This window comes from Hevea brasiliensis, chromosome 4 (assembly GCF_030052815.1).
Source record: "Hevea brasiliensis isolate MT/VB/25A 57/8 chromosome 4, ASM3005281v1, whole genome shotgun sequence".
NCBI classification, from domain to species: Eukaryota; Viridiplantae; Streptophyta; class Magnoliopsida; order Malpighiales; family Euphorbiaceae; genus Hevea; species Hevea brasiliensis.
In genome coordinates, this window is record NC_079496.1 from 114000836 (window position 1) to 114014637 (window position 13802).

General features: G+C 36.8%; 3 protein-coding genes across 4 annotated transcripts; 1 reads left to right on the forward strand and 2 right to left on the reverse strand.

The window, feature by feature from the left end:
- The first annotated feature begins 202 nt into the window (after positions 1-202).
- LOC110636170 (uncharacterized) lies at positions 203-4008 on the forward strand. 2 transcript variants are annotated; one of them, XM_021785735.2, is made up of 3 exons: positions 203-572; positions 2598-2692; positions 3346-4008. In XM_021785735.2, the coding sequence occupies exons 1-3, from the start codon at positions 423-425 to the stop codon at positions 3755-3757; spliced, it is 657 nt and encodes a 218-aa protein (XP_021641427.2). In that variant the 5' UTR covers positions 203-422; the 3' UTR covers positions 3758-4008. The 2 variants fall into 2 exon arrangements, with proteins under 2 accessions (XP_021641427.2, XP_021641428.2); XM_021785736.2 differs by having other exon boundaries at positions 2601-2692.
- Positions 4009-4324: 316 nt separating this feature from the next.
- On the reverse strand, positions 4325-7249 carry LOC110636136 (ras-related protein Rab7). The gene is made up of 7 exons (XM_021785691.2): positions 7037-7249; positions 6653-6679; positions 6445-6544; positions 6059-6205; positions 5904-5984; positions 5385-5530; positions 4325-4659 (listed from the first exon to the last, which is right to left on the reverse strand). Exons 1-7 carry the CDS (start codon positions 7087-7089, stop codon positions 4593-4595), a joined length of 621 nt encoding a protein of 206 aa, XP_021641383.2. The 5' UTR covers positions 7090-7249; the 3' UTR covers positions 4325-4592.
- A 1403-nt stretch (positions 7250-8652) lies between these two features.
- LOC110636158 (proline-rich receptor-like protein kinase PERK1) lies at positions 8653-13419 on the reverse strand. The gene is made up of 8 exons (XM_021785721.2): positions 12600-13419; positions 11488-12042; positions 11097-11183; positions 10910-10980; positions 10608-10684; positions 9942-10089; positions 9621-9782; positions 8653-9157 (listed from the first exon to the last, which is right to left on the reverse strand). Exons 1-8 carry the CDS (start codon positions 13339-13341, stop codon positions 8837-8839), a joined length of 2163 nt encoding a protein of 720 aa, XP_021641413.2. The 5' UTR covers positions 13342-13419; the 3' UTR covers positions 8653-8836.
- Positions 13420-13802: the final 383 nt, after the last annotated feature.

The following is a 13802-nucleotide window of genomic DNA, read 5'->3' on the forward strand; positions in this document are numbered from 1 at the left end:
TATTTATAATATTATTAAATTTATTAAAAATAATTTGTTAATAAAAAAATATCTTTATATAAATTATTAATTAAAATTATAAAATTAAACAGATTTAAACATTTTTAGTAATAATGATCAGATTTTTAAAAAAAAAATTAAATTTAAAATGAACGTAAATTTTAATTTAATAAATGTTACGGGCTACACCGCACCACTTCTTCAGTCCTCACCGGGCTGAAAAACCGAACTGCCAAACAAGTGCATTCAAAAGAAAAATTAAGAAAAAAAAGGCAGACGTGAGAAATCCAAGTTTTATGAAATCAATGAGATGCCCAAGTCAGACTTTCTGCCAAATCGGTTAACAGTAGGACATGGATTCCTAAGATAATCTCTCCTCCGTCCCTCTTTGTCTCTCTCTCTCTTTTTGTCTGTGTGATAAGATGCTGAAGCTATGGAAATGGTACCAGCACTGCCTATCTGTTCATCCAGTGAAGACCCAAATCATTAGCTCAGGGATTCTCTGGGGCATTGGTGATATTGGTGCTCAATACATCACTCACTCAACCGCACTCAGCCGTCTCAACAATTCTGTAAGTTCACTATCCTTCAGTTACCTTTAATACATTGTTCTCTGTGTTGGGCATCCTCGATTTTCTTGATTTATTTGAAACTCGTGTTTTTATATTTTGCCCCGTCCTTTTCCATGGGCTTCTTGCAACCCACGTATTTTGATTATATTCCTATGAGAGTTTGGACCAATTTTATTGCTTTTTAATTTTCCTTCTTCATTTAGATGTGCTTGCTCTATATATAAAGTGCTACTGTTTGGATATTATTATTGAACTTTTAGTTAGCTTGCTCTTTCAATTGCCTGGAAAGTTTCCTTCTTTATTGGGAATCTTATGCTGATTCCTTGTTCTTCAGATGCTGTTGGTTTTTGGTGTATTTGGGCACCAATGCTTTCCATTGAGTAGTTTTATCACTTGTGAATTGAACGTCATTGCCTATTTCTGTAATGATGCTTTCCATTGACTGATTCCTACTGCACCTAATGATGCTTCATATTTCTATAATGGCCGCACTCTACATATCCATAATTTGGAAATAAGACAAACACAGGACAGGGGCACCATCATCATCACTGATGCTATGGGAGCTGATGGTGTGAAGAAGAGATGATGTTTTTCTAATTACCAGATTTAGCAATAGTGATTCCCTTTTCCTCAGCATCATTGATGATTGTAATTTGAGATTGTGGCGATTATGTTAATGGGGGCAACCCAATTCAATACATGTAACTGTGCATCCGTTTTTCAATGAAAATTGAAAAAAGAAAAACAGCAACATTTTTATTATGGTCCTTTTTGTTGTCCCCTTGTTGGTTTTTCTTGTTTCCTGCAATCAGGACCAACACAACATGTTGAGTGTGCATCTCTATCACCATTACTGGAATTCATGGTTTTATGGTCACAATGAACTCAGTGAAGTTCATATGCATTTTTGCATAGTTTACTTGATAGTTAAGGGCACATCTCTATTGTCTGCAGGAAATAGATTTGAGTTTCAATATCATTTTCAAGATATATCTTGACTTGAAACTAACTCCAAGAGAGTGCATCTTCTTGTGGCCTAATTCTTTGGATGAAATCAATCTAGTAAATTTGGAATGGCGTCAAGAGAAATAATTAGAGTGTAGATCTGCCGTAGCAATGGCAGTTTTTGTTGCAAGCTTATTGCCTTTGATTCTACCCTGCTTTCTATACTTAATGATGTCATTGGCCTTTTACTCCTAATAAATAGCAATGAAGTTGACACTAAACACAGTTCTTATATAATAACTCCTTGATTATGGATCAAAAACTGAAGATATGTCTGATCTTCATGGCAGACCTTGAGTCTGAATTCTAAAATGTTAGAAAGGGATCCATGTAAAATTTGATGTCAGTTGATTCTTGGATGGAAAAATGCATTGCTTCTGCTTAATATTAATAAGAACAGGAAAATAAGGTAATCTAACCTTAAATGCCCTATGAATTTTTATAAAACTGGATATATCTTGTAGGAAAGGGACTTTTGAGAATAGATTGACTATTCTTGGTCCTATTCCATTTAGCATCCCCTTTCTGTGCTTGTGGCCGCAATTATTCAAGGAATAGTTCCCTGTTCATTTCAATTGCTAACTTCTTCTGATCTATTATCTTCTGGTTTGGCAACATAAGTCAGCTGTCAATCACGCCATTATGGAAGAAGAAAAAAAAAAGGATGTGTCAGAGATCTAGTAACAGGATCAATTTTACTCAAAATCCAGATCAAAACCTTTGCATCATGATCAACACATAATGATCAATCTCATCATAAGATTGCATATCAATTTTTAGAATTTCAGTGGATTAAATTAAAAAGTTGGTGTAGGGGGACGCTAATTAATATTTGGTTCACTTCATTTTATATTAGTTTTTTTTCCTTGTATTTAACACCGACTTTTTCTTTAAATTGATGCTGTCATAGAACCCACTCTTTGGCTTGTCATGCTTTGAACATAACTAAATTTTTTTTTTTTTGTGTATTGACCAGTTCCTCTGAACTAGCAATTTTATTATCTGTTTGTCATGAAGCAGGATGTAGAAGCAGAATTCAAAGTCAATTGGAAACGTGTATCTATCACTAGTCTGTTTGGCTTTGGCTTTGTTGGTCCAGTTGGCCACTTTTGGTTTGTGTTTTCCCTTTTTTTAAAGGTCATTTCATCTGATTTTGTTTGCTACTGCATATGCAGCTACTAAAGGCGGTATTCTTTTGGGGAAAATATGGTTTGACATTATTGAATCAAATCAATTTATTGCTTGGAAATGGTATTTTGAGTTCTGGCTATGAAGCCGTTGTCACCTTATTGCGAGGAGAGAGTACCCATTTCTGATTCTAGATATAACAGATCAGAAATGGAAACTTGAATGTATATGAATTTCACCAGTAGTGATTTCAAACATCTAAATTTGTGAGAAGCATTTCATTTTTTGCCATTTCTTTTCCATGCAATGTTAGAGGTGGAAATATTTCCTCATTTTGTTGACATGAAACCATGCATATGGTATGCCATAAATTGCCTTGCATTAATATATAGACTGCATTTATTTAATATTGGATGTGTGCAGTTTGGTATGGCCTTATATTATACATGAAGTTCAAGATTTAGATTGAGTACTCCTAGAGGGCCGGTGATTAAAATGTATCAAGGAACTGAAACTAAGAAGGACAAAGAGTTTAGTATGCAGAGTAAAATACTGACATCAGAATTGAGATTCATGCACAAGCAAGTACTAGAGGATCAAGGCTTTTGTCTTAGCATATGAACTTTTTCTCTCACAGGTATGAAGGCTTGGATAGGCTTATAAGGATGAGGCTTCAACTGCAACCAAAGTCTGTGCGATTTGTTGCTACTAAAGTGGCAGCTGATGGCATAATCTTTGGCCCTTTTGATTTGTTTGTGTTCTTCACTTACATGGGGTTTTCCACTGGCAAGAGTGTGCCTCAAGTGAAGGAAGATTTGAAGAGGGATTTCCTTCCTGCCTTGATTTTGGAGGGTGGTGTATGGCCAATAGTTCAGATTGCAAATTTCCGGTATGTGCCAGTGAGGTACCAACTCCTCTATGTCAATATGTTCTGCTTGTTAGACAGTGCTTTCTTGTCATGGATCGAGCAACAAAAAGATGCCCCTTGGAAGCAGTGGTTCACGTCATTTCGGCCTTTGAAGGAACGAGAAGGTCAGGGCAGATTATGAATACCTTCTCAACCTGTTGTATCTTCTTTCCCTTCTGAGTTTATATTGACAAGTTCACAACAAATATTTGTGACACCAACACCGAAAGAATTACAAACAACTGAAGTGCCAACAGCAGTTTTAGAAATTTGGATTTGGGAATGAATTAATTGCTTTCTAATTGTGAAGTGTTGGACTTAATTTAGCCCCACAAGTCCTTAATGAAATGGAAAACACGGTCATGCCCTTTATTTGTTGGGGGCATTTTGTTACATCTTTGAAACTATCCTAAGCATTATGCGATAGGTTTACAATATTTTTGTGTTGAATTTTGAATAAATGAAGTATAATTAACCATAATTTCTGAAATGCAAAATCTTTTGGATTCAGTTGGCATAATTGCATGCAAAATCTTTCTATTATTTTTATACTTAAAAGTAATTAATAATCGCAAAAAGGTTTCATGCATGGAATTTGGATTAGAGGTTCTTTTCAATGAGAAGAGTTCAGATTGAGGATAAATAACTCGATGCAAGTTCTCAGCCTGTATAGGGTATGAAAGAAAATTAGACATTTTTGCACAAGGTCTAGATTACCAAAGATCAGATATCAAATCAATAACTCAATACATAAACCATCAGAATCCAGAGAAGAAACCAAGTTGAAAACAAACATATGGAGAAAATGAGATAAAACAGATATATTGTTGAATTCTTTCTTTTAGGCACTGGTAAGTGGTAATATACATGAAGACTGAACAGCCTTCCTTCGCTTGTTGCTGCACGGCAAATAGAGTACATTGTTTGGCCTGCCACTGTCAACTTCCAATAAAAGAACCCCATTGAAGAGAAATATTTTAACATTCACAGCCTGCTGATCTTTGTTGCCGTCCACCCGCCACATCAATGGTCTCCGGAAGGTAACTTCATCATTGATGAACAAAAGACGTTTAAATTAGCATCTCAGATAAGTTTGCATGAGAAAACCAGCTGCAGAAATAGTTAGCAAAGACAGGAACAAGACAAGGTGCAAATTTTTGGTGTTCTCAAGCCTGTACATTCTCTCTCTCTCTCTCTCTCTCTCTCTCTAAATGCTGGCTAAAAATAATGGTATTTGCCAACACATTAAAATTCCATAGAATCTGTTTATAACTGAAACAAGGTGAAAAGCCATGAAATGTGTATAACAAACCAGATAAGTAATCAATTACAAATATTCGCAAGGACTTGTGAAAAAGAACATGAGCAGTTTTTTGGCCCAAGAGTAGCCAGTAGGTGAAGTGTACAACAATTCAATGGCGGGAGGGTATTCACATGAGCTCAACCTGCCTTATATCTCAAAACTTCCTTGGCTTGGCTAATTAAGGTGTTCAGACTATAGCCTTAAGAAAGAAAAAAGAAGAGACAAGCACAAAGGGAAAAGAAGGGCAGGAAAGAGAAAAAGCAAGTTTAGGAACTGCTGAGGGAGAAAAGGCAAGTTGAAACAAGAATATCCATTGACAACAACAATGCAATGAAATCTGGCTTCCATATGCACCAAAACTAGCTCACAGTTCCAAGAATTAATAGTGATCATGTATTGGGCCTATAGGAGAGAGATGAATCTTAATCCAGCATAAAACTTTTAAAGCAAATTCAGAAATACTCACATTTCTTCTTCTGGTTCATTTTTGAGAGCATTCTTGGCAATACACTGGAAAGCAGCTTCTACATTGAAACCCTCCTTTGCAGAAGTTTCGAAATAAGGAATATCTCCCTTGGAGGCACACCATGCCTTTGCTTTCTTCTCAGATACCTGCAAGTTGGAATTATAAAGCCATGATATACCTCACAGATCCTGGACAAAAATAATGACAACAATAAAGATATTCCAATAAAATAACAAATGAAATACTCCTATTTCTGATTAAATCATGCCTTAAAGAAGGTAGCTTGACTTAATCTAGCTATTAATTAATGATCATAAAAAAAAATACACCCAAAACGATATAAAGCATATAATTGTTTATTTCTTTTACCACAAAATCTATCCTCACAGAGCCTGTTTATATCATTTGTTCCCTTTTAATACTACAAATAAATTTCAAGTGTTATTTCAGAAGGCTTGAGACAACATTCTATATTTCCAAATAAAGGCAAGAGCATGCTAGGAGAGAAACTCGTCTTACCACACGGCTATTGCCACCATCGACATCTATCTTGTTCCCCAGTACAACAAATGGGAAGTTTTCAGGATCAGAAGGGCTGGCCTGAATATTAACAGGGAAAAAAAAGTGATAAGATGGAATAAGAGATTGTCTCATGATAATGGCATTAATCATACCTGAATCAGAAACTCCTCTCGCCAGTTGTTAAGGTTTTCAAATGATTTCATTACATTCACATCATAGACAAGAACACAACAGTCTGCCCCACGGTAAAATGCCACTCCAAGGCTTTGAAATCTTTCCTGCCCAGCTGTGTCCCATATCTGAAAGTTTACACAGTGGGATAGAGTCAGCCTTTTCTAAGGTTCTCTTCACTAAGTCAGGAGAGAGAGAGAGAGAAAGAGAATGTGTAAATTTTCAATACTTCTTTCTGCTTGAGCTGTGCAGTTCCTTCAGTTATGTAAATACATATTTAACACATAGAAAACTAAACCAAATGTAGATCCCCAACAATAAACAAATAATGAAGATACCCAATTTGGAATCAAAGATTAGAGAAGACCTGCAATGTAAAAAGCCTATCCTCAAACTGAACTTCTTTAGTCAAGAAATCAGCCCCAATTGTTGCTTTGTACTGATTACTGAACTTGCGATTCACATACCTAAAAGCTTAGTTTAAGGCTAAACACCACACAAAGTGCAAAACGGAAGTCTTTAAATACAATTATTACTAAACAAATATGAAATATGCATCCCCAAATTCAGGATACTGATTCATGAGAGATGTCTTCCCAACCCTGTCAAGAATCATCAGATAAAATAAGCAAATAGCTAATCCAAACAGTTAAGACTGATTTCTTTCCCTTTAGTTCCTCAATTTTCTCAATGAACAAACAGCCAAACTTGCTCCAAAGATTATTATTCGTCTATGCCACAGAGTAGTATATTGTTATGATAATTATTTAAAAATGATATTAACTGATCCAATTATGTGGTACAGATTCAGTACTCATTTACAAGAAGAATGAACATAAATTTCTTAAAATTTCAAATTTCAAATAAACTTTCCTATTAATTTTCTGGGTAACCAAACAAAATAACAGAAACATTAAAAACAAACATTCAATAAAAAGAAAAGGAAGGCACTGACTGACCCGCTATCACCGAGGATAATGACTTTAAGAAGCATCCGTCTCCGAGAAGCCATTATTGGATTCGAAAGCTAAATTTGGATTCTGTGTTACAAAAACAGGAAGACTATACTTCTTGTAACTTCTTTAGATTATTTAATGTACCCTTTTTTTTCAATCAAAATAAAAAATATATGAAGTGATTCGATTGAACGACCGAAATCATTTGGATGATCATTTCAGGACTAACAACTAACGGTCAGAGCCGAAACAGGACAAATTATTATTATTATTATTATTATTATTATTATTCAATTCGAATTGATTTTAACAAATAATAATAAACTATTAAATTGAGTTAATATCAGAATCGAATCAAATTTGAGATTGAAAGACCTAAGTCCAGTCTCAAATCCTCAATTTTAGGAATCAAAATCATACCAAATTATCAGGATTTACACTCACTTAAAGCACTCAACAATATAGATAAAGCTAGACAAAAAACATACCACTAGTTTAATATTATAACTAAATAAAAAAATATTTTTTTATAAAAAATATTTTTTATATATAAATTATTTTTCACTAAATAGATAGTCTTCATAATATAATAATATGTATTTTTTTTAAAGTTTATTCTGCTTTAACTAAAATTCAAATACAAGATTTCATATATTCAAAAATGACTTCAAAATCCTGGTTTATTTAACACACCAACCTACTTCAGTTAACACAGCATTCAAGATTTCAGTCCTCTTGAGTTAAGGGTTTTGGGGGGCTCTGGACTTCTTAAACTTGGCAGCTTTGCAGCAGGCCTGCAACAACACAAGAAAGTTCCCCTAACGATGACTAGTTTATTTAACATAACCATGTGCACGCCTTCCTTTACAAGGCTGTAGCCTGGTGGGATAGAAATCATGACTGGAAGTTGGCCAGGTCCACAGCCAACTAGCTTTCTCACACATTTATAAAAATCGCAAGAAGAAAGTCCTACACAAGAAAAGCCAAAAAGCAGCGTCAGCCGGCCATTTTCCTCTCCAGCAAATACACTGTTTGTTTGACTTTGTAAGGCATGCCATTTTAACATTACAGATACCAATGAGTTTTTAACTCACTAGAACTATGAGATTTCATTTTTGAGCAGCCAAATGAACACCCGAAAAAAGAGAAAAAAAAAAAAAAAAACACGCACGCACACTACATCTACGTGTCTACATATTAGAAGAGACGGGTTTTTAGCCTGGGGCACAGTTTCAAGAAGCTGCCAAGACTCCGGCTATTAGTAAGCCTACTTGCTGTGTTGACTGAAGTAGGTTGGTGTGTCGTCGTCTGGAATAACACTTGAAGCTGCCTAGTTACCAACATAGCTTGATCCAAACGCATAAAGGGCTTGAAAACAGCTTTACAAAACACGAGAGGAGAAGGATAAATGTTTTCTGGCACACAACTGCCTGAATGCTTGCAAAAGCAACTCTAAAACACCTACGACCATCCATGCTTCTACAAAAGCCAACCTAATTGGTAAACCACAATTCAAGCATATAGACAATAACAATCAAGTCCTACAAGAAAGAAGCAAAAGTGGCCAACAAAATAGGTCTTTTTTTCCAACAAATTGGTATAAACATTTAAGGAAAGAATAAAAGAATCAACCATGTCATTTCATTATTTTCTTGTATAAAAGCACTATTGAATACAAATTAAAACTTATAATTTCAAAATAAGGGGTAAAAGAAATTGTAAATGCCATTCTTGCAATCATTGTGACATCTATGCGAGAGTATGAGAAAACGGAGGCTGGTTCTTTACAGAAAAATTTAGGCTTCAGTTGTCAACTTGTCTAGAGCTTCCACTAAAACCTTGGCTGTTTCTCTTCATCTTTCCCATTTCCATTTCTCGTGTATTCTGGCCTTCACTGCTTGAGCCAGATGGATACAAACCATATTCACTGGTTGGTCCACTGTATTCACTACTGGCACCATACTCCTGGCTTCCTAATGCCATCTTCCTGAATTTTTTCAAATCTTCATTGTATTGGCTAGTGTCATAGTCTGAACTACCATAGCTGTACACACTGCTTTGTCCAGGTCTCATTCCTTCATTAAGATCAGAGAGAGCACCGTCTCCTTCAAGAGCTCGGACTACCTGCTCAGTTGAATACATACCAATTAGGGCTGTCAAACAAGATGCGCTCATTCAAACTTTTGCTTCATCAGACTCATGGAGCTTAAACCCCAAATCACACACTCACACACAAAAAATTAAACAAAAAAAAAAAAAGGAAGAAGAAGAAGAAGAGCCTCGTACTGTCAGGCAAACACCAACCATATCTAAAACACATAATTACATAACATTTACCAACAAGTATTAGCCCATTCATGCAATTGAGATCAAGTAGTTACAAGTCAAGTAGATCTAGAAATTGATCTAGTTCCTGTCTAAATGTGCATAAAACATGCTGATAAGATTCTTACAATTTCTATCACCGACATAAATTGAAATGACATTTATAACATTTCGAAGTGCCAAAGTCAATTCAAACTCATCTGGCAAGCTTTTAATTCAAACCTGAAAGTTGAAATTTAACTTTTAATTCTGTTATGATTACCTGACTCATGCGTGGACGACGCCGTGCTGAATGACGCACACAAGCAGCAGCACAAGCAACCATGCAAGCCATCTCATTGTGGTCATAACTACTTTGCAGTTTTGGATCCGCCAGAGTATCAAAGTTTCCATCTTCTAGAGCCCGTGTGAGTAAAGGCCTCGCCTACAGTAAAACATAAATACCATTTCAGGTATGCTCATGATTTTAACCCATCTATCACTTTGTATTTGCATTTGTGTGCACACACTTGCCAATGCATTTATGTGCTTGTGTGTTTTTTTGTCTGTTCTGTGTTTACATGTAGACAAAGGTATAACTCACCCAGTCCACCAAACTGTCCTCCATAAAAGACTGAGTCGAGTCAACAGGCCTACATCCAGTAATCAACTCCAGAAGCATGACCCCAAAAGAGAACACATCAGATTTATCTGTTAGCTTCCCACTTGATGCATATTCAGGAGCCAGATACCTGGATGGTAAACATGCAACTATGTAAAGTACATGAACAATAAGTACTTCAAATATTAACTGCCAATCAAAGTGATATAACCTGGAAAGGCACACAAAGCTCACAAATCCAAGCAATAGATCAAGACAACTAGACTAGCCAAATAGCCGTTATCATAACATTCAACAAATACCCCCCTTACAATAATGAGAACCAAAACAAAGACATAGAATAAAAATGGTCTACCCTAACACATCAGCTATAGACTAATGCAGCTGAGTTTCAGTATTTAAGTAAGCCGCAGACATATACAAGACAAATACTAGAGCTGAATACATTATTACATTTGTTCACAAATTCAAGATGTTTAAACAAGTCCCGAGGAAAGCAAGATGTGCAGAAACAGAATAGTCTTATTTGACACTTTTGGAAAAGCAAGAAACCCAGGTCATCCTCAAGTTCACCTCAGACAACTATCAACAATCAATACTAGAATACTAAGCATCAGATTTCAAGAATATAACAGGAATTGGTCTCACCCAAAGGTTCCCATCACCCTGGTGGAGACATGTGTATTAGCATCAGAAGAGAACTTTGCTAGTCCAAAATCTGCAACCTAAGCAAAAGGGAAAAAGAATAATCAGATTTATCATCCCAATAGCAATAATGAACTGTGAGTAGAAGTAGAAATGGACCAAATGGATTTAAATGAGATTCGAAATAAATTCAGCAACAATTTTAGTTAAATAAATCAAATCTGAGTAATCAGATATATAATTCTTTTTAAAACTTTTCATGCCTGTTTATTAAATATCACACCAAAAGTCAATGCTGCAAGTACCTTTGCCTCAAATTTGAAATCCAATAGTATATTAGCCGCCTTGATATCACGATGAATGATCTTAGGGTGGCCTGGGGTAAAAAAAGAGAGAATTTGGATAATCAGTGAATTAATACATCTATATAAAATTACACTACAAACCACATTTTTTGGTGGGTGTAGGGGGGAGGGAAACAGTAGAACTTACAATCTTCATGAAGATATGCAAGTCCTTTTGCAGACCCCAAAGCAATTTTGAGTCTAGTAGGCCAATCCATTGTAGGTCGACCCCTTCCTGCAATGTGTAGTCTATATCAGATCAAGATGCCCAAGGTATGGAACATCAGCTCAAAATTATAATGTCACATTTGTCAATTAGTTACATTGATATGAAATATGATGGGATTATACAGAAATCAACACTGCAATTTGAAACCAATTAAAAATGAAAAAGGAGGGAGGCACTGAAAAATCAAAGTAAGGAAAGCAACAGCATCAGAGACAATTTACCATGCCATGATTTAAAAACAGCTAACATATGTGTTCCAGCCAAATCTTTCACATAAACAATTTATTTAATACTGCAAATTCAAACATACCATGTAAGTGAAACTCCAAAGTGTTGTTTGGAACAAACTCATAAACAAGCAGTCTCTGAGACCCAGTAATGCAATATCCAACCAATGAAACAAGATGTTTGTGATGCACTCTACTAATAATTTCAATTTCTGCCTGAAATTCACGCTCTCCTTGTCCACTTCCAGTTTTTAGCTGCTTGACAGCTACTTCTTTTCCATTAGGAAGGACTCCTTTGTGCACATACCCAAAACCACCTTGACCAAGGAGGTTAGCATCTGAGAAACCATCTGTGGCCCTTGCTAATTCCTCGTAGGTAAAAGTGCTCTTTGAGAATCCCAAAGCAATGCCTGGCGAAGGTGGCGGAAGCGGATTTTCAGACCCAGAATAATTGGAACTAGAGCCACCACTGCTACTCATGAAAGGTGGTGGAGGCATCGAAACGCGGTCTGGAGGATGTGGGGGCCTTGATGCAACTGGTGGAGGAGGATTAGGTTTTGGCATTGCTGTGAAAACTCGATCCGGTGGTGGGGGTGCATTTTGTTGCCAATGCTGCTGTTGGCCACCATAGGGGCCATCTATAACAATCACCATAAAATGGAAGCTTTATTAGCCATTTAACTCGAGGTTAGCAATTAAAACGAGTACGTGAAACATAAAAATCAACCAAACCATCCGCCTTATCATGTTTCTGGTAGTATGCGAAATGCATATGCCACAAATGAGGAGGCCTAAAATAAGACTAAAAATTAGTCCAAAGGAAAAATCCATTAACAGATGATTGGAAACTCATCTTTTTTCTTCATTTTCTATGGTGTATTCTGTGATACTCTATTGACTACTAATTCGAAACTATCCTTATCTCAGGTATCATCTTCATTGTTGAGCCACTTCCAAATGCCTCATATATCAACAATTCTAACTCCAAACTTGTTACAGCATGCATTCAGGAGTGATCACCAATTTTTATCGAAAATATTATATAAAATAAAAGCAAAAATACTGACTTGTAAACAAAAATCTTTCTTTTTACCATTAATGAGACGAGATCAAAAGTCTAATCTTTATAACAACAACAACAAAAAAATCCCAAATCCCAAGAACCCAAAATCTCCAAAATAAATAAAAATCCCACCTTTCGGCCCAGGAGGAGGTGGAGGAACATAGTACGTAGTCTCATCATCACGTCTCCTCCTCTTCTTCCTGCAACAAAGGCACAACAAACTCAAAACTAACAGAATTGCCACTCCTCCAATAGCTATCCCCACTACCAGCCCCGTCGATATCTCCGATGAACTCGACGGCGGCGCATTAGCAGAAGAAGGTGGGGTAGGACTCCTAGTCGCAGGCGTCGACGGGTTCCCAGAAGTCGCAGGAGGAGACGGCGTAGAGGAAGGAGGAGATGGAGGAGAGGGAGTTGATGAAGGCGGCGAGGGAGAGGTAGAAGTGGGCGGTGAAGGGACTGGTGGAGAGAGTGAAGGAGGAGAACGAGGCGGAGGCGGAGGCGGGGAGGATGATGTTGGTGGTGGTGAGGACGTAGCAGGAGGGGATGGAGTGGCAGGTGACGGAGCTGATGGGGTAGCAGGAGGGGATGGAGTGGCAGGTGGAGGAGCTGATGGGGTGGCAGGTGGAGGAGCTGCAGGAGTGGCGGGTGGTGGAGCTGATGGGGTAGCAGGTGGAGGAGCTGCAGGAGTGGCGGGTGGTGGAGCTGACGGGGTAGCAGGAGGAGGAGCTGCTGGAGTAGATGGAGGAGGAGCAGCCGGAGTGGCGGGTGGAGGGGCAGCAGGGGTGGCTGGCGGAGGAGCGGTAGTATTGGTAGACGGAGGAGGCGCGGTGGTGTTAGTCGACGGCGGAGACGTGGGAGTAGGAGCTGACATTTTTCACGGAACAGCAAAATTTTTTTTTTTTTTGAGTATTTTAAGAAATAGATAATTTAGAGAGAGAGAGAGAGAGAGAGAGAGAGTGCGCGCTCTTTAGATTCGAGAAGTTTGAAGGTTATTTGGGAATTTGCCATTGTGGACAACAGCCAAGTTGGACCCACCTTTGTTCACATGGCCGAATAGATTGAATACAAATATTATTATTATTATTATTACGCTTTACAAAACAAAACGCTTGCTGTGGGACCTACGCGTCTGGTCCCCTTTATTCTCCACCTGCAAAAAGAAAATTTATGTTTGGGATAATTAATGTTAAGTTCTTTTAGTTTATTAAAATTAATTATTTAATTTTATTATTTTAAAAAATATACTTTATTTGTTTATAAAAAATAATTATATTTAAAATTTTTACAATAATTAAAAAAATTAAATAATTTAATTTTTATAAAAAAATATTA

What these genes read in the sequence shown, in the direction of transcription:
- LOC110636136 (XM_021785691.2), bottom strand. Translation starts at nt 7,089, where the DNA reads ATGGCTTCTCGGAGACGGATGCTTCTTAAAGTCATTATCCTCGGTGAT. An exon ending in GAGAGGAGTTTCTGATTCAG is followed by an intron (nt 5,985 to 6,058) that starts GTATGATTAATG and finishes GTTAATATTCAG; the next exon opens with GCCAGCCCTTCTGATCCTGA. An exon ending in AATGAACCAGAAGAAGAAAT is followed by an intron (nt 4,660 to 5,384) that starts GTGAGTATTTCT and finishes TCAATGATGAAG; the next exon opens with TTACCTTCCGGAGACCATTG.
- LOC110636170 (XM_021785735.2), top strand. Translation starts at nt 423, where the DNA reads ATGCTGAAGCTATGGAAATGGTACCAGCACTGCCTATCTGTTCATCCA. An exon ending in TCAGCCGTCTCAACAATTCT is followed by an intron (nt 573 to 2,597) that starts GTAAGTTCACTA and finishes TTTGTCATGAAG; the next exon opens with CAGGATGTAGAAGCAGAATT. An exon ending in GGTCCAGTTGGCCACTTTTG is followed by an intron (nt 2,693 to 3,345) that starts GTTTGTGTTTTC and finishes TTTCTCTCACAG; the next exon opens with GTATGAAGGCTTGGATAGGC.
- LOC110636158 (XM_021785721.2), bottom strand. Translation starts at nt 13,341, where the DNA reads ATGTCAGCTCCTACTCCCACGTCTCCGCCGTCGACTAACACCACCGCG. An exon ending in TGCATATCTTCATGAAGATT is followed by an intron (nt 10,981 to 11,096) that starts GTAAGTTCTACT and finishes TTTTTACCCCAG; the next exon opens with GCCACCCTAAGATCATTCAT. An exon ending in GTCGTCCACGCATGAGTCAG is followed by an intron (nt 9,158 to 9,620) that starts GTAATCATAACA and finishes TCAACTGAGCAG; the next exon opens with GTAGTCCGAGCTCTTGAAGG.